Source organism: Melopsittacus undulatus, chromosome 11, assembly GCF_012275295.1.
Source record: "Melopsittacus undulatus isolate bMelUnd1 chromosome 11, bMelUnd1.mat.Z, whole genome shotgun sequence".
In the NCBI taxonomy this organism is placed as follows: domain Eukaryota; kingdom Metazoa; phylum Chordata; class Aves; order Psittaciformes; family Psittaculidae; genus Melopsittacus; species Melopsittacus undulatus.
In genome coordinates, this window is record NC_047537.1 from 2,458,807 (window position 1) to 2,478,018 (window position 19,212).

The 19,212-nt window shown below is 40.6% G+C and overlaps 1 protein-coding gene across 6 annotated transcripts in view; it reads right to left on the reverse strand.

Moving 5' to 3' along the window:
• Positions 1-14,188: 14,188 nt before the first annotated feature.
• The window catches only part of STRBP (spermatid perinuclear RNA binding protein), a 55,384-nt gene continuing 50,360 nt past the window's right edge, over positions 14,189-19,212 (reverse strand). For 4 of the 6 annotated variants that reach the window (XM_034067556.1, XM_034067553.1, XM_034067552.1 and 1 more), the window contains exon 18: positions 18,111-18,556. In XM_034067556.1, the coding sequence (XP_033923447.1) occupies positions 18,480-18,556 (77 nt within the window). In that variant the 3' untranslated portion in view covers positions 18,111-18,479. Of the gene's footprint in view, positions 14,936-18,110; positions 18,557-19,212 lie in introns of those variants that run through there. The other 2 variants (XM_034067555.1, XM_034067554.1) reach the window with 2 other exon arrangements.

The following is a 19,212-nucleotide window of genomic DNA, read 5'->3' on the forward strand; positions in this document are numbered from 1 at the left end:
AATTTCTGTGTCTGAGAAAAGGTAGTAAAATACTTGCTGACATGAGACTGTGTGCTGTGCTACTGTCATCTTTCATGATGTGAGCAGAGAGGTTTTATCAGTTCTTTTAAGAATACCGCAGAAAACCAGTGTGGTTTTGGCACTGTTCTTGGCTGACAGGAAAAGAGGAAAGTGGTTTAATGGCTTCTGTGCCCTGAAGGCTTATACTAGTTTAAAGAATTTGAATTTAATACTTGTGAGTGGATTAGAAAGAGGTGGAGAATGAAGGTTTGTTGCATACAGTTGTGTACTGTATATCTGAGCTCTCCACCTACCCAGGGCATGGTGGGACTGCTGCATAATCCCATTAAGAATCATTTGTGGAACAAGATCTCATCCAGTCTGGTGGGGAAGGGGTGGCATTTCTAAGATATAACTGAGTCTCCCTAAGGTGTTTTTTGCATGGTATGGTAGAAAACCCAGCGTGCCAGAGGGGCTCTGGAAGGCTGCGCCAGACCTATGAATTATGGATGAGATGTCTGCTGCTAGCACAGACATGAAGAGCAAACTGTGGAGCTCCTGGGTGCCTTCAGTCTCAGCATTACAGTAACTGGCTGTTTTTAGAATCCACAAGCAGCACAACAGCCCGCTCTGATCGGTGAAGGTCAGGTACAGGTGCTGCTCACTTCTGTGGTTGGGAGGGAGTGAGGAGGCCAGTAAAAGTAGTGTAACTGGGAAGTTCTAAATTATGTCCAAGGGTTCATTCATTTGTAATTAGTGAGGATAATTTAATGTACTTGAGTTTCTGGCCTTACTGGTTTCTTTGGGGTTTTTAATTTAGTTATTTTTTTGTAAGGGAGTGAGTAGTCTTTTGCATTGCCTGTGTGATTCTTAATTTGTTCCAGTATTAAAATAAGCCAGTTCATTGTCCCAGACAACCCTGAATAGTCCATGTGCCTTTTGTACATAGCAAGCAAGGTGAGAAATTTAAATAGAGTATAAAGTATCCTGAGATAGCTGCTCGGACATGCATCACAGTCTTGGTGGACCAGTTCTGTTGTGCTTCTATCAGATGCTATAAACCAGATGCCTCCCTTAAGGAGCTTTGTGGTTTCTACCCTCAGCTATATGTAGAACAGAATTTACAGAACAAAGGATTGGACTAATGACAAGGAATCTCTGATAGTGCTCTTTCTGTACAGGTCAGCCCAGGGCTGTGAGGGACAGAGCCTTTTTTGTAACCATGGCATCACTGGAATGGTTTATTGCTTCCAACTCAAAGTGCTAAGCTGTTGTGTAGGGAGGATCCCACTCAACCAGCAGGGTGCAGGCAGGGCTCTGCCTGTGCTGTTGCCAAGATGAAATGGAATTGACCGGAATGAGGTCTGGTGGTTGAGGCTTGCAAACTGGCTCTTGGCTTGCTCTGGAAGAGCACCTTTCTTCCCTGATTGCATAGAAACGGAGTCCTCAAAGTCGGTTTGGAGCAGTTTCTTGCAATTTGGCTTAATTTTCTGGGGATTTAAGCCTTGAATCTTAACCAGCATAAGGAAGGTTTTTGCAATAACTGTACTAGTAGAAGATGGAGAAAGCTCTCCTCGCCCTTCCTCCAGTCACTGGGATTTGGTCTCATTTTTGTTTTTCAGGTTTATTTACTCACACCCTAAACTAAGGCTCTCATGGACCTCTGCAGTTCCCAGGCTGCAGACAGAAGTTCTGTGTCTTCAACATATAACACCATCTTTCTCAAAACCAGGATAACTGACCTGTGTGATGCAACTCCTGTCTGCATGCTTACTATGTACTGTATGCAAACACCTTGTTGCTTCCTCAAGACCTGTAGTGTCAGCAATAAAGGAGTTTGGGTGGCACTGCTTTGCAGGGCAACCTAATTTGATTTGTTGGGCTATAGTTTGCCATCTTGCCCTGTTTCAGCCTTCCCTCTTCTACTGGAATCAGAAGTTACTCAGATTTTTAAAATCTCTTTGACTAAATCCTAACCAGCAGGGCTGAGTCTGCCTTTCGTGCAAGCAGGAGATCCCATCTTTGGTATCTGTTGGCATCTAAGCACACATGTGAGAGGGTGTGAGGGAAGTGTTATTTGTGTTGGGTTATGTGACCTTTTTTTTTTGCTATCCAAAGGCCTTTCTAGATTTTTGCCCTGTGCCTGGAGCAAAAAGGGCCTTTTTTGTATTATTGTAACAAAAGTACACACAGCCTTCACAAATAAATATGCTGAAATATATAGCCCAAAGTAAAGATTAATTGAAGGCCCCAGAAGTGTTAGCAGCTCAAGTTTCTTCCAGTTGAATGTACCAAGGATTGGAGTCACAAAAGGGAAGGAAAATTTGCAGCTTAGCAAATGGGAAAGAGAAGAATTCTTTCTAGCTGACTTGCTGGAACTCAATCCTGCAGCAAACAACTGAAGTCAGCATTATATTGTGAGCAGTCAAGAGAGGTGACACTTCTATTCTTGCAGAAAGAGGGGTGCTGTTCATGAAGAATTTGTGCTAGTTTAGCAGAGGGGACACTTCTGGTTTATTGAAGGCTTGCCCTCTAAGGATAGGTAATAGTCAAGTAAGTGTAAAGTGCCAGCAGGGAGTTGTGCAACAGAGATGGCGATTCCTCTCATACTGGGAAGACTCTCCTATTAGATACTTGATGGGGGGACTGAAGGAGAGTACAGTAGTCTGTGGGAGACACTTTGAGCATGAAATTTGCATCACCACAGCTGGCATCCAGTGGTCAGTTTTGTAATCTGGTTCTGGATTTGCTCCTTGTGGAACAATAGGAATTGATCTCATGCTAAAGTCTTTAACTAATAGCTGTCACCCAGTTAAGCAGTCCTGTGGCAAGTTGGGTGTGGTTTAGTCTGTCATGCATCTAAGTGTTCACAAACCTAAATGCTGACATACTGCTTCTGATACAGTTTTCTTTGGAAGAAAGCCTGGAATCATCAACCATTTATAAGTCTTGTAGAAGGTTGTCTGTGAGCCTGGGGAACATAGATGTCCTTGTTTGAGATACTATTAAAGTATCCTACTTTTCTTTTGAAAGTAGACCTTTATTTGCCCTCTGCATTAACTGCTTCTCCGTAGCATTTTGCAAGTCTCTTAAAACAGACCAGCATCAAATAAGACCAGCATGAGGGATGGTTTATTGCTTGCTGTACACAGGCCAGAAGTGTGCTTTTGAGTAAGTAAGAGCTTTTGTCTGCCCTCACTGACCCAAATGTCTGTTACAAAACATTGCATTTGGGATCTGTTGTTTATTCATGAAAAAAAAGGAACTGACATCTCAATAAATGAAGCCACTGAAATTAAGAGAAAGTAGGACATGAAATTTCCATTGTTTGGCATAGTGTGTTTATTGTAAAGTGACACTAGAACCAGTTCTATGATTTTTTGGGCAGGTTTGGAGATGCAGCAGTTCTTTGCGTGTGGAAGTGACAGGCTGCTTGTTAGTTTCATTAATATCACTCACTAGGTATTTTTTTCCTACTTCCTCTCTAAACAAATAAACTTTTTCAAGGCACTTTGATTGCAGCAAAATGAGCTGGGCATGCTGCTTTGTAAGAAGATGGCTCCTTTTGCATGGATCCCTTCCGTGCTGTGCCAGCGAGGAATGGGGCTGGAGTGGTCAAGCAGTGTTGGGAGGGGCCTGGAAATGATGAAGGGGCTTTCTGTTGCAGATTTCACTGCATGCATTCATCTGCAGGTTGATAGTGAGGGGTGCTGCAGTGTGCTGAGAAAAAGCAGACAGAACTAAGAATTGTTTGGAGGTTTGGAGGCGATGGGGGAGAAAGGTGGTAACAATAGTGAGTACAAGCGGCCACACGTGGCTGCTTCCCTGTTATCCCAAGCAAGATGCTGTGTAAGTGTCTGGGCAAGTTTAGGTTAGATACAGGATGAAAGGAATAAAACTTAAGTAGGAGATGTCAGGCAGTGAAAAGGACATGCCAACCTCCTTTATCAGTCTAGACTGGGTATTGTGTTACTCCTCCCATGCACCACTCTCTTATCTACCCCTTGTCTCTTTCGTGTGAGGTCACAGAATATCAGCCGGCTCCTGGAGTAGACCCAGCTCATTTCACTAGCTGTCACTGACCAGCAGTTGCCAGGCTATGCTGAAGAGCTGTCAGCCTTCTCAGCACCTCTGAGATGATAATCCTAAGGTAGCTTTCTGAATGACCTCTTAATAAGCTCACTAACATTAAGCACGTACATAGGTATGATATTAGGCTGAAACACGGTAAAATTTACCTCTATTACAGCCAAGTGTTAATGATGATTTCTTAACTGACTGTATTCAGGCCTTTATAGATCTTACTTGCTAAGTATTTGATGCAGCTCTGACTTTTAAGTGATGCATAGTTTAGTTGGTTTTTGCACAGTGGTCCCTCAATAGCTCGCTCTTCACAACTGACTTGTTTGCTGCACAACAGCAGACTCAGCTGGCTGCACACTGTTTTGTTGAGTGTAAAAGACTCTCACTGTCTTATTCCAGTTATGTACGCTAAGGTGTGGGGTTCTATACATCTCATTTTATTAAGAGCAATCTGAGCTTCAGTCAGCGCACAAGTTTTCAGTCCTTTCTCAGGGTTGATCTCTGAATTTTATTAGTGAGCTCTAAGACTTTAAATTCTGAATTAAAGACCAGAAAAAATACTTCAAAGAAAAGGTAAAAGCATATGATGACTGCTCTGTCTTCCCTTTTAGAAGAAAACTGTTCTGTAAGTCCAGGCAGCTGGACATACTTGTATATTCCAGTAAATCTTACCATGAGTTGCAGCCTCAAGCAAGCAGCCACACAATTCCATGGTATCTTCAATTCCTGCCCACATGGCTCTAGACAAGGAAATTGCTCAGATTTGCTTCAGACCTCAGAGGGCAAACTTGGACGGCAGGAATTTAATGTTTAGGAAATACAGTGAAATGAGAGGGCAGGAGAGAAAAAGAGTTTGAGAAAGAACCTTACATATTCTTAATACATGTAATTTATGTTCTAAGAAAACAGACATACTTTTTTTCCTAATTAGCGAGATCCTAGAAAATGTCCAGTTTTCAGTCTGAGGTAAAACTTGCCTCCTGGCCATCTCAGCACATCCTTCTCTGGGCTTTTCTGTTACTGCTGCCATTGGTTAAACCCCAGGGTTACTTGTGTGCAGCAGCCCTTGCCCACTTTCACTCCTGTATACTCTGTTCACCACCACCTTTGTGAAGGAATGTGTTCTGCTTGTTGCAGCAAAAATCTGCTTTAGGTTTACATCCTGGAGTCACCACTTTGCTAATACTCATCTCTGATAAAACTGCAGCCTTAGGAAGCCTGTCTCCCCTTTGTGCTGAACCTATTACCTGACTAAAGTCAAATGCACTTCTGTGGTTTGGCTTCCCAGGCTTTGAAAAACCTTTAAGCCAGTTTCCTCACTGTAAACAAAAAACCCCAAACCAATCATAAGGCCATAATTCCTGTTTACAGAGAGATGCCTTTATTGTATGCTCTTGGAAGCAAATGGGACATGGTTACGGTTTTATATACAGAGAAATCTGTAGCATTGGGTTACAATCAGTGGCAAATGAACCAAGATTACAGTGCAGATCTAAGTGTTGTGTACAGTTAATAACAGTGGCTGGCACACAAACCACAACACAGAAGCCAAATGAAGCCGAGTGTACAGGGTACAGCATCACATGAGGAAGCAACTTCATGTACAAAGAGCGCTCCATTTTCTTTACATTTGCAGGCTTTCTTGGCTAGTGAGTAGATACAGCTCCGTTTAAAACTCAATGTGCAGTTATTTTTCTTCCCAATCAAATGCTACCAAATTAAGACAATTTGAATGTTCCGATTACATTTTTTAATGCTATAAATAGCTACAGTTGTTGTCAAATTACTTTATTTGAAGTTGCTTTATTTATAGTTGGGAATAGCTTAAGTGTTGTTCTCTACACATTAAAAATCAGGAGAAATCTTAAAATATTTTGAAAGTAGTCTGAAATTAGACCACAGGGATCTGTGGTACTTCCTTTGGAAGTTTAATTCTAGGTAACTTCTTCTGAGAGATATACTGGGAAGAAAGATGGACTTGTCCACCATATTACTCATTTGTAGAATTTGTTAATAGTATTTAAAGTTTAGATAGTTCAAAGGTCATACTTCTTTTTATTCAATGCCATGTCCAATCTTAGTGTAAAAATAAACACTCTGTCCTCTGTGGATAAAGATATCCATCTGTTGGTTACAGGCCAGACCCCTATTGGTGAGAGAGATTTAGAAAAATAGACCTTTTCTTTAACATTTTACTGTGCTGACCCACAAAGGAAAAGTGAAATTCATTCAAGTCTAGAAACAGAAATACAGTACAAGTGATTTATAGAATTGCATTCCTTCCATCCACAAACTTGCTGAGCATGAAACACTGCCCCTGTCTTTTCCTTGTTTTGAGAATTGTCATCAGAAAAGTCACATTATACTGCACTGCCACATTGCCTGTCTGCCTCCTAGTGTGCAGACTCAGCAGGGCTCTGCCTCCTGAGAATTCTTTGCTTGAGAATTCTTTAGATGGATGGGAGATGGTGGTTTGGGTTACACAGAGGGATGTTTTAGCTCAGATTAGCAGGAACAGTTTTAATTAATTTGACTGATGGTGATTTTTGGTGGGTGAAAGCTCAACCATTTAAAAAAGAAAAATCTCATGAATTGGACCTGAAAAATACGAGCCTTTCCTCAAAATCTCCACTTCCGATACTGCTTCCCATAGATTTCCTTCTCATTTAAGGGGCTGGTACATTTGGCAGTACAGGTTTCATGCTCAACTTTGTCACTGAGAACTGGACAGGACTTTAAAAGCATATAGCCCACTGAGACTTTGCTGTAGTGTTTCAGTGCTTTTGACAGTTCCCCCCAGCAGTGTTGCTCTCTTAGAAGTGCAGGTGGCCCAGACTGGCTCTGGGAGACCTGGAGGACAGGTGGCATACAGAAGTGGAAGTAGTAGTTAAGCACCAGTCGCTGGGCCCTGCAGAGGCTCCAGAGAACAGAATTGCTTTGTGGAGAGCTTGTCGACCTAAAAAGCTTAGTCAGTTTGATCAATAAATATTGACTTAGGGTTAGGATCAGAAATAAGACACTGCACTTTGGAACTGGAAGACAGAGTCAACTTTCTCCCTTTTCTGTCCAAAAGGAGACTAACTTTAAAAGGTGTCCTTAAGGACCTTTGTGATGTCTGATGTTTAACTCACTAAGCACATATGAGTGTACTTGTCCCTTTTTCAGGGAAGAATAAATGTATGACTGGACAAAGCTTCGAGGCTTTTTTCTGTGGTGGTTTATTTTTTTTTTGTAACATCTGTTATGTGTTGTGTTGTCCCTGAAGGCAAATTTACCCACTCTTGAATTATGCAGCATTGCCCAGAGAATGGCTCTTTAGTTGAATATGCTCTCTGCAGTACAGCTTCTGTTTTCTTACACTGTATTTTCATGTAACAGATGTTACTAGAAAGCTACACTGGTCTTTATCCTGTTATTTTGAGCAGGGAAGCAGTGACACTAGTTTGAAAACACAGGAAATAATCTGTACAGCAAATCAGAATTTTCATAACTAATGAAAACTTAGTTAGAATCACTAGCTTTTCAAAAGCTGTACTGCTCTGAATGTTGTTCTTCAGCCCACCATTTTTCTGCTTTGAACAGTATCACTTTCTGTCTGCTTGTAAACAGTTCTCTGTGGATATAATGAAAGAATACTCTCTCCCCTACACCGACTACATTTTACTTCGTTAGTTTACAGGATGCCCATACAGAACTACAAGTTCTGTTGAGAGTGCAGCAATACACATATTGCCATATGCATAGATCATTAAATAGTAACAGTGCCTGTAGTAAAGCAAAACCTGCCAAGATGTTCTGTTCCTCTTAATTTAAGCTTGATTTATATGTGCCTGTTGACTGAAGATGCAGTTTGTGTCCACTGCTGAGATGACACAGTACCCTGAGTAACTTTGTATTGATTATGCTTACACAAGCTTGTGCTTTTCTAAGAATGTGGAAATGAACATAAAGAAGTACGTCAGGTTGTTCCCATGGAACACTGTTAAACAACTTACTCATAGCAGCTTCGAAGTATGAAGTTAAAACTTACCTTCTGCTTTACTCCCTTCAAAACAGATGAGTGCTAGAATTAACTCCCCTCTAGCTTAAAAATAGAAGTGGACAGAATGTCAAAATACGCTTTCCTGCAAAGATGAGCCTTCTTTGTCATAACTAGTTACCCCAATGTTGGTGACCTGAAGTATGTACGTTACAACAGGTAGTTGTGGAAGTAGTATCTACTTTCCCTTGTTGCTGTGCTGTTCTGTGTAAAAGCAAGTTATCTACAATACTGTGGGCACTGTATCAAAAATAAGTTACTAGTACTCCTTTAGAGGAACTTACTCCTTTCCCTCCCAGAATTCAGTTACATGCTACATACACTGCCTGGAGCAGTCTCCCTGCTTTGGATAGGGCTGCATCAGGAAATCAAGGTTTTTCACTGGATTTTTTCTCCTCTGGAAAAAGCTTCCGTCTTGGACTTGTTTATTTTATAACAGGAAAAAAAAGCTTATCTCCTGTAGCAACATCACTTGCAGCTCTGAGCCTGCCCTGTGGATAGCTCAGAGCTCTTGTCTAATTTCTTATAAACAAGTGACAAACAATACCATCACCCCCTGTTCTTAGTGTATTGAGGCTGCTGGTTTTACCACAGACTCTTAATAATGGGCTTGGAAAAGGCAGTGCAACTTTTCCTCCAACTTCCTGTCCCTGATGCTCAACTTTAAAGACTGGAGAGGGCATTCCAGCTTAATTTGTTTTTTTTCTCTCTCTCTCTTGCCTCAGTCCATTCTACCAGCACCAGACGTGTTCAGAGGTGAGTGTTCAGGCAGAAGCTGCACTACACCTCAAGAACTGCAAAGCAGCTAAGGCACCTGGAGCTTCGAGATCCAGGTAAGAGGCAGGAACGAGGCTTAAGCCCATGTGCTCTTTTGGAATTAAAAATTAATTGCAACTCTTAATCATTGCAACTCCCCTGTACCAGTGAATGAAGGACAATTACATTCAATTAATGCCTTTTAGTATTAGCGTAATTTGTTCTAGTAGAGATAACAGTCCAGAGGGCTGTTTCACAGACATGCACTTCTGGCTTGCTGTTTTGCATTTTGTCGGTGTTTACTTACAGAGCATAGAAGAGACTGCACCTTTAATTATCTTATTGCCACAAACCTTTAAAGATGGAAATTAGATAAATAGTCTTAATCTGTGGTTCTTGCAACTTGTTTATCAATGGATTATTAATTAAATGTGGCAGAGAACTCTTCTACTGAGAAGGCTTCAGTCTTTGCACAGTTGCTGTAGACTAGGCTTGAGGGGGTTCTTTTAAAGCACACTTAACTATTAAACTACCTGTGGTACAGTATACACAAGCTTAGATTGTAGAGAGTTAAGGCACCAAATACAAGATAAAATAACACCCAAAGTAAGAAATTTGCTTTTGAACTGCACATCTCCACACAGCACTCTGAGACATTCAACTGCTCTTAAACATGAAGGTAAACATGTGGTCTGAATGGTTCATGGAGCCACAGAAACTGGAGGAAAAAAACACTTTACTGAATTTAAACTGTACAGTATGATGAACTTTTCTCTTACATAATTCACACAGATACTTTTAGTAAGGCATTGCATTGCCTACACCATGTCAGACAGGCCTAGCAGAAAAAGCACCATCTTCTAAAAGACCCCAGGCTAGAGGAACAGGCAGATGTGCTATTAACGGAAGAACGAAACCAGTAAGCTATGTCTTATACCTTAGATAGCAGATGGAACTATAGTATCCCTTTGCTTTGCTTTAAACAAGTCAATAAAGCATCTCATTTTTCAGTAGATTTATTCAGCAGGAAGCCCAAGAGGGTCTGTGTCCTGAGCATTCTAGCTGAGTTACTGTTTTTTGAGACAGTACAACTGTTCTTAACAGAACTCCTCAGTGAGTCCAGCAGAGAGCTCATTTTCATTCTTTTGATGCCTGAGAGAAGTCTTAGTCAGCTTCACAACTGTGAACAACAATCTGAACTCATTGTGTTGCCAAAAGAATCCACTGCAGCAGAGTTCTTGTGCTGTTTCCCAGAGCCACTGGAAATAGTAGCCAGTTCTGTAAGCTGCTTCTGTGACTTGGAACTCATCTGAAGCTGGGACATATTTTTACCTTAAGTCACAGGAAACTGCCTACAGAGAATTTAGCTAAACAGGAGCAGTTCTAATACCAAGTGATTGTATCAGCCTACAAAGCAAGAGGCAGAGGGAAGCCTGCAATTTTGTCTAAGACTGAAATACGGTACTGTTCTTCATTTATACAGTTCTGGAGAGATGTTCAGGAATCCCACATCTAGATTGCGATGATCTATGGGGCTTTCAGAAGTGCAGATGCAGAACTACAGGTGAAGCAAGTGATACTCTCTCAGGACATTGCTGGGACTGGATCAGGGATGGTAGGTTAGAGCTGCTCATACTTATTGCTATCTCAGAGTTTTGGAAGTGCCAGGAGATTGATGTCCCAGAGTCACTAGCCAGCAAACAGATTTTTTTTTTCCTAGACCCTGTGAAAAATCTTCATGCTCCTCTTCCCTTCATTTTCTGTTTCCTAACACTGAAAGGAACTTGTGGCCAGGGAAATTTTTCTCAATAGTTAAATGAAAGAAAAGAGCCTCAAATAATGTTAGATTTGTACACTTTTCCCCGATTAAGTTCTTTCAGTGGCTACAGGGCACAGTCTTTATTGAGACACACTTTAAATCTTTTTTTCCTAACAGAAGATGAGTGTTCTCAAAGAAAGACTCCTAGTCTCCAGAGATCAGAGATACCAGAATAGTGTTCAAAGATCTTTATAAATGAGTAGAAATAGTCCCTTTGTACATGAGTAAGTTGAAATATTTGTAGGAAAACTTGTTTCTCTGAAGCTTTTGATTAAAGGTTTTTAAGAATCTAGAAACAGTTATTTACTGGGGTGTTAGAAGGTGATCAGAAAGGCAGTGAAGGAGAACAGCATTCACAGAAGCAGAGCTATTTAGCTGCAGTGGAAGTCGCAGTAGCAAGTTTACAGCACATTAAGTGGGAGCCATGACAATTGCTGAATCATCTCATTAGCTCACACTGGCTACGTGACAGCAAATTAGACAGATTAGGAGCCACCTACCCAGGCACTGAATAGCCTTTGTGAGGGTAGGATTGTGCACTGTGTCCAACAGAATTTGCTTGGGCAACAGTGGCTGGATGTTACACATTCCCTTCATGAGTACAGGCTGGCCTCCCTCCATCCAGCTGGCACAATGCCCAGGAATTGGGTCACCATGTTCCAGCTCCTGAATGTGTGCTTAAGACAGCAAGCAAGAGGGCACGATGGCAGGAAGGATCACATACCATGCTTTCAGCTAGCCAAGCTCTCCAAACCAATCTGGTTGCCTTTAAAACCTTACGCAGATAGAAATGTGCCTGGAGAAATCTCGTAGGGCAAAGTGAGATTAAAGTGCTATTTTATCAAGTACCTTATTTCTTCAAAATTCATGGTTGCATCTGGGAAGATGATACCCACTGGGAAGGGAAACTGCTGAGGTATGGTTAGCAGTACTTCAGCCTTCCCGTCTGTAAGGACTGCTGTTTAAAACTCAAGTTTTGACCCTGCAGCTGGTGAAATGGAGGTGCCAACTCCTTGCACTTTCGGAGAGGAGCTACCAGCTGACGTGTACCCTGTGTACAATAGCACTAGGTGTCTTCTCAAGTCATGTGCTGACTAATCCTAAAGAGTACGTCTATCTAGTTTTTACCTATTTCAAACCAAAGGAAAAGACTGCTTCTAGAATATATGATCTCACAACAAAGTCATACCAATGCTGCTCTCACACCAGTGCTACAACTGTGTAAGAACTCAACTGGTATTAAATTTTCTGGTGGGAAGATGGGCCTGAGAGACCTGCTGTCCAGCTGGGACACTTCAGACCCATCAGACAGTGAAGCAGCCTGGTTTGACACACATCTCCACACATGTGGTCCATGAAACACAAACTGGTAGAAAGAGAAAGCATGTACCTGCCTGACTGTGGGTTTTCTATGCAAGCATGGCTAATGGCAAATGGATGCTATTGTAACAGTGGAACAGGCTGTATTTCATCTCCCCATTGTGTAAACAACCTCACTGTCCTTAGTGTTAACAGAGCAGACCACTGAAACTGACAATTGTTCTTCCAAAGTCACTGGAAATGCCATTCACCTCCAGTACAGACAACACATTAAACAGGTCAATTCTTTATTGTAAATCTCTGGCTTCTTTTCATACTTTTAAGTGCCAGACACCATCTCCCAAAATACATGCTATCATCTGGCTAGCTAAAACTAGAGTTAAGGTGGGTAGTGCAGACTTTCCCTGCTGTCCTATTTATATATGTACTAATTGAAAGGAACTTTTCCAGAACTCTTTAACATGAACCAGAAATTCAAACTATAAAATAGCATTTCTGCTTCACTGAGAAGGTGCTACAAAATAGGCAGTGACACTAGCAGCTGCACCAAGCATACAAAGCCAGGTTTACATATTTGCCTGTTGGGTATATCCAGACATACAGAGCTTAGTAGCCATAAACCAGACCTCTAATCTCACAGAAAAGGCACTTCAGACCATGCTCCTGTGAGAAGGCTTCAAAAAGGAAACTTGCAAGTATTATGCAAAAGAAAGGAGTTCTAGTTCTGCCTTAGCAAAACAGTGCTTATTGCAATATTGATCAGACATTACCCAAATTACTCATCCGATAATAGCTTGGTATTTCAGTTAGATTAAAACCTGCTGTCAGAATTTAACTGCTCTCTCTCATGCCAACAAGCTCTTTGGCACTTACGGAGCCTGCATCCATGACACTTCAATATGGGAGTGTTTTGCTCAAGTTCCATTTTCGGTGAGAGAGGTTCTGAGGAAATCATGCACCTTAGGAGCTTATCACTGATTCCAAGAGAAGATACAACAAAGTGAGAATTTGAAAGCGGCAGAGTGGAATGCTTTGGACTGTAAGAGCTAAAAGGGTGATGACAGAAAAATAGAGAAATTCACAGTCTTAAGCAGTTCTGATGGAAAGCAATACAAATAGATTAAGCTGCCAAGTACAAGCCACAAAGAAGCAGATCTGAATTGAGCCAGCAAGACATTTTAATAATCAGTCCTTGAACTGGACAGTGCTTGTCAGACTGACATCAGTTAAGCTAGGAAAGGAATACTCGAGAGAAGTTCATTATAATGCACCTTAACATTGCCCTGATGCATCTAAACTCCTGTCTGCGGAAGGAGCCAGAGCAGCCTGCTGCTCCACAATCAGGACAGCTTAGCCTGACAGGCTGGAAGAATGGGCTGAATTTTAAGTGAGCTTCAGCCCAAGACCCAGGTTTGCACTTTGAAGATAACAGCAGATGAAAACCTGCCCCACAGAGCGGGAGGGACATTCTGATGGCTCATCAACTGCAGCTGCAGATGTAACCAAATGGTGATGTGGTCCCATGGGTGCCAACACATGGGCCACCTGCAAGGTCAGGTTTCTGCCCACAGCAGCAAAGCTAACAATATTTAACAGCTACTTTCTGTATCAGCTTATGAATTCTATCCAGACATACCCTGAGTAATGGATAAACCTACACATGCAGTTATTTAATGAATCTGATGTTTCAATAATGAAATGAAATAGAGTTTATATTTGCTGTTAAATTTTGATGCAAAACAAGAAGCTTTGGGTCTGATAGACTACTAGCTATTTTATACCAAATGTTTTCCTATTTTATATCAGTATAAACTGTGATCAGTCAGGTGTTTCAGATGCTTTCATCTCTGAACTGAGACCCTAAAATGCTAATGCAGCATCACCAACTCCCTCCCTTTTGCTTTTTTATTAAACCATTTTCATATAAAAAAAGTTGTTTCCAGCAACTTCAGGTACTGCAGTGGTGCAGCACTGCACTGTGCAACTTTGCATAACAGAAGGTTATATAAAGGCAAATTAAAAAACAGTATTTTAAAACTACTGTAAAACACATAGAATATGCACCATATAGGTCATAATCCAAACCCATTTTAATCCAAGCAAAATACTTGTTAAAACATTTATTACAGAACTGAACACAGTTATTTATGGATGGCTGTATCCTGATTTCTAGCTTTAGAACCACAGCTCAGCAAATGATTCATGCCGAGTGCAATCACTGCCCGCCTGCCTTCCTCTCCTCCCACTGCGCCCACAGGAGGAAAGCAAACCTGGCTGCTTCATGGATTAATTTGGCCTAATGTCATTTGATCTCTGCAGATTTTAACTGCAGTATCATCAAAGTCTTTCATTCTTTATTTGGAGGTTAGCTCTAGTAGTTAAGGGAATTAATTTCTCTCCTTGTTACTTAGATAGTATCACACATGCCGCTTCTCATTTTCATTTCACATACCTATAACCAGGGGGCGGATTCAGTGCAGGCCATGGCAGTGGCTTTGGTACCTACCCAGTGTTTTCCACAGGTATGCAAGGAATGCAGGGCCTGACACAGCAGTATCAATACAGCTTTTTATGCTACACAAGAGAAAAATACTTGAAGGAGAACAGTCTGTTGATAAAATCAAACAAATTTTTAAAAGTAATAAGTAATACTTTCTTTGCTAACTAAATGGTAGTATTTGAAGTGGCCTTGAAAAAGGCAAAGTTGGCATTCAGACCTAGGTATTACCTGTTCAAACATTTAGTTAAACAAGACATAATAAACACGTGCCATATACAAGATTGTCAAGGTATAGGAGATTTTTAGGAAAAACACAATAAAAATATTCTTTAAGCTGAAAATAAAATCTCTTACCTTTATATCACGATCTCAGCTTAGAGTCACTACATTTCTGCTTATTTTATACAAGTGCATATGGCTATGAAGGTCCGGAGAGAATGAGAATAAAGTGGTATTAACCTGCTGAAAACTGCTTAGAAGTCTTAAGCTGCAACATATATATGTTCCAATACCATTTAAAAAAACATTCACCTTTCAGTTATTGCTGATTCACAGTCCCAAAATATCAACATACAAATACTTAAGAGGAAAAAACCTCAGTAAATTTAGAGCAGAAGTTTTCTGAACTGGCTGTTTACCAGATACTGTATTTTCCTATCATTTGGTGATGATTTTAAGAGACACAAAAGGAACCCATTTGAAAGTCATGTTCAGGCCTACCCTTTTTGTGCCTCATATTAATGATGTGGGGAAGAGAGAGAGAGAATATATCATTTTAATTCGATTTTGGATAAAAATATATATTCTACTTTTTTCTCCTGCCTTTTTGCTACATTTCATGTCTGCTGACATGTGCAATGGTACAAAGCACTACTGCTGCGGAGTGCCCATTGCAAGTCCTTGTAGCAATTTTTATAGGAAACATGCAAACACAGTTGTAGTATTAAAATTCTGAAGTACTTCAGTAGCAAAAGCAAACGCAGGATTCTGCTTCAAGCAGGCACTCGGCAAGGTCTGTTCTTGGTTTGGTGTTTGGTTTTCCCCCCCGACACACCAGTCTTTCCCTTCTAGTGTAAAGAGATACCCAGCAGTATATACACATCTATTGCTATGTACCCAAAGAAAGGACTGTGGCTTGGAGTAAGTATTGCTTTTCATTAAATGGAACAAAGTTCAAGAAGTGAGAAAAAACACTTTAAAAAAGGAAAAAAGCTCAGATTCCATGTCTGAAGTTGAGAAACCTCAAAACGAGCCACGTTTGTTCTTGCTTTTAAGACATGTACAAAATGCCATTTCGAGCCACACAACCTGATGGTTCTAGAAGTCAGAGAAGAAATCTTGAGGGCCCAAGTGAATAATAAAAGGTGCGATGCTGAGAGGCTGGCAATAGGGACTGTCAATGAAAAAACCACCTACAGTGGGAAAAGAGCAGAGAAGCAAAAACTCCATGTTAATTTCCAAGAGACTGGCTGAAGCTGAAGCTCCATTTAAATTTCTCTGCTCTTTCAGCTGCAAGTGGAATTTTCATTGTAAAATGGGCACTTTGAATTCTTTGAAGGTATTGAAACATCTACCACTTCCAAGGTTACCACTTTCTAAACAAAGAACTGACAGCTCATTCATATTTCAGTAAAGCAGAGAAATGTAAAATATGCAGCAAGGGGGCAAGTTTACAATGTGGTTAGTAACTCCCAACAAATGACAAAAAATAAAGAATGACTTCTATAAATCATCAGAAATGACTGCCATCATGTTGGAAAAGAGCATAGCGCCCTCCTTGTTTCTGAAATTGGAACAAGTTCTTTGGCTGATGACTGTTCATTGTATAGAATTGGTTCAGAGAAGATTTGGTTTCAAATTTAACAAATCTGGGGGATTAAAAAAAAAAGGGAAAAAGAAACTACAAATGGTTGCCAATCAGGGGAACTCCAGAAGAGGGGTGGGGAAAAAAGAATGTGTGCACAGGAAAGATTCCTTTAATGAATATTTGATTAACAAAAATGGGCTCTTATCAGCCATGCTTTTTCTGCTCCGTGATGGCTTCCTTTCATCCATAGGCCAGCAAAGTACATGGTGATTTCTGAGCACTGCTCAATTTGACCGCGTCCCCCAGGCCCTGCTCCATGTCAGCACTACCTGGGGCTGGTGGCACAACAGCTGCCACCACGTGCCAATACAGCTGTGTTTTTTATTAAAGTACCACCAACACCAAACGAAAGCGAGAGCTCTGGCAGAAGGAAACCCATTTCAGATACAAACCCATTCCTCTGCACAGTACTTCAGTTAATTCCCAGAAAAGCAGCTTGTTACACAAGCCACCCCTTAATAAGCTTTTCTACTATTTCTTTCCCTCTAATGGGAGTGTAGGGGAGAAGGAACTTCACACTGCTTTAAGCACTGCTCTTACACCCTCTTGATCTATAAAGCTCCCCCTGCCTCAGCAGCAGCACCTGTTAGAGAACCAGTGTGTGAAGGCATTCCTTAAAGGAGCATGAACTAAAGCAAACCTACGGAAAAGCAACAGGCAAGGCCTGAGAAGTGCAACCAACAACATTGCTGATGTTGTGGGGTGATACCTTAATAAAGACCACTCAAATCCCTCATTAGAGCCCACAGAGTTTATGCAGAACTCTACAACAGGTGGAGAGAGCCTGGAGCTGGTGCCTGTCCTGGAATTCCAGACAGGAACGCACACTCCTTGGTGGGAAGCGGAGTCTTTCGGTTTGAGCACCAACTCTTAGAAAGTACTGGCCTATGGCTGAAGTGTGTCACTTTTCACAGCAGCACTCAACAAGAACTGGGACAATTAAATAGCAAGTTTTCATGGGGACCTTGTTGCTGCTTTAGATTCTTGTAAATGTAAGGGGGAAAAGGAGAAGCCTTTGTTTTAATACAAGATTGACAACTAAAATGCTTTCTGTAGAAATGGTGGATGGAAAATCAAGGGTGGGCAGACAATCGTAAAGTGAAGAAGGCCACAAGAACAAGTGCAATTTGTTTTTTCTTATTTTTTTTCTTTCTTATTTTTTAAAAAACAGAAAAGAATGGAAAAAAGCAGCTTTTGAGCTCTAAAGAACCTGATTGTAACATTATTGTTGTCCTTTCTCTGGGCAATACGGACTGAACTCTCTGTCCCTGGAATTACGTACAAGAGTCCTTTTGTGGGAACTTCCTTTGTTTAGTGCTTGTTTCACAGAATGCGACCTAATGCAGAGACAGTCTGAGCTTAATTCTCTTTGTTCTGCTTGTTTTGCAGTGTGTGCAAGTGAAAAGCCTTCTCGGATTATTAAGACTGTGCCTGAAATCACAGTTAAAATTTGCTGATTTAAAGATTATAAAGGAAACTCAGGTACTGATGCTTAACTATAAAAAATAAGATAAAACAATATTTTAGCCCATATTTTACTAAGTTTATTACACACCATAATATTTACAAAGTTAAATGTTAACTGAAAAGTTGCTATTGTGTAGGTTTGGTTTGGGTTTTTTTGTTCTATTTTTAAAGAACTCTGCCCTGCATTTAATAACCCTACCACAAGTACAGTCATTAACTGGATCTGTGTGACTGCATGAGGAAACAGGCAGTACTCTCATGTTACAACAAAACAGTTTATTTGTGATCAGTGTTTTATATTCTATACATCCTTCACAAATTTAATTTTACATAATTGGATACTTCATTTAAAACGTAAGATTTAAGCTTCTAGTTCTTCCCTATAACAGAAGGCTGGTATAAGTTATTTGAAAATGAGGTAACATTTCACAGAACATTGTTTTTTTCAAGTTTTAGAGAACTAAATTTGCATTTTGTTAAAATCAAAAAGTAGGAAAAAGATGTTTCTTTACAAATGACTTTGCTCAAGTATGTGTTCAAAGAAAACAGGATAAAAAGGCTTTTTTTCTTCTAACATTCTGTACTGTACTGTGTTGTTCAATCAGTGGGAATTAGCTTCTGCCATTTGCTAAAAGAATGAGTAGTGGGGAACAGGATAAGTTGGGAATTTCATAACTGGTAACAGAACCATTCTCTTGGGTAAACCTACAGAGAAAAGAAAGGGAGAGGACTCCAAATAAGTTCAGTGATCCAAGAAAGTCAGATAAGAGTGTACAATTGTGTTCTCTTTACCCTTTTCCAGATCAATCAATGTGACTTTAGGGTGCAGAGTCCCCCAAACAGAAACACTTTGACACTGGTACTATTTCAAACAGATAGTTAGCTTAACCTTTGCTTTTGTCCTCGTGTTTGGTAATACTTAAGTAAGCAATACTCTCAAAAGCAGAGCGTGCAGTTGGACTTGAAGCTCTGCTTCATAATCGTTACGATAACTAAACTCTACTATCTCCTCCTATGTTCTGAGCTAATATCACAGGTCAGTTACAACTGCAGGTAATCTAGACAGGCACTGCTGTGTGTAAAAGCAAACTCACAGGGAAACTGTTTAGCAGTTCTGATAAGCATCCAGGTAGGTCAGCCAGAAATCAAGCACCTACAGTAAATGCTGCATCTGCTTCATTATTCTGCATTTCCTCTCCTGTATTGAAGTGGCAAATCTGGAAAGATTAATATCTGCCTGATTTCATGATTATTAGAGAGTTCTTGTGGCCTCGCAGACTTCTGCATAATTAAATGGTGATTTGGTTTTTTAAATCTTGCCTATTTAAATTCTAGTATTTAACCTATGTGTCCATTTAGAA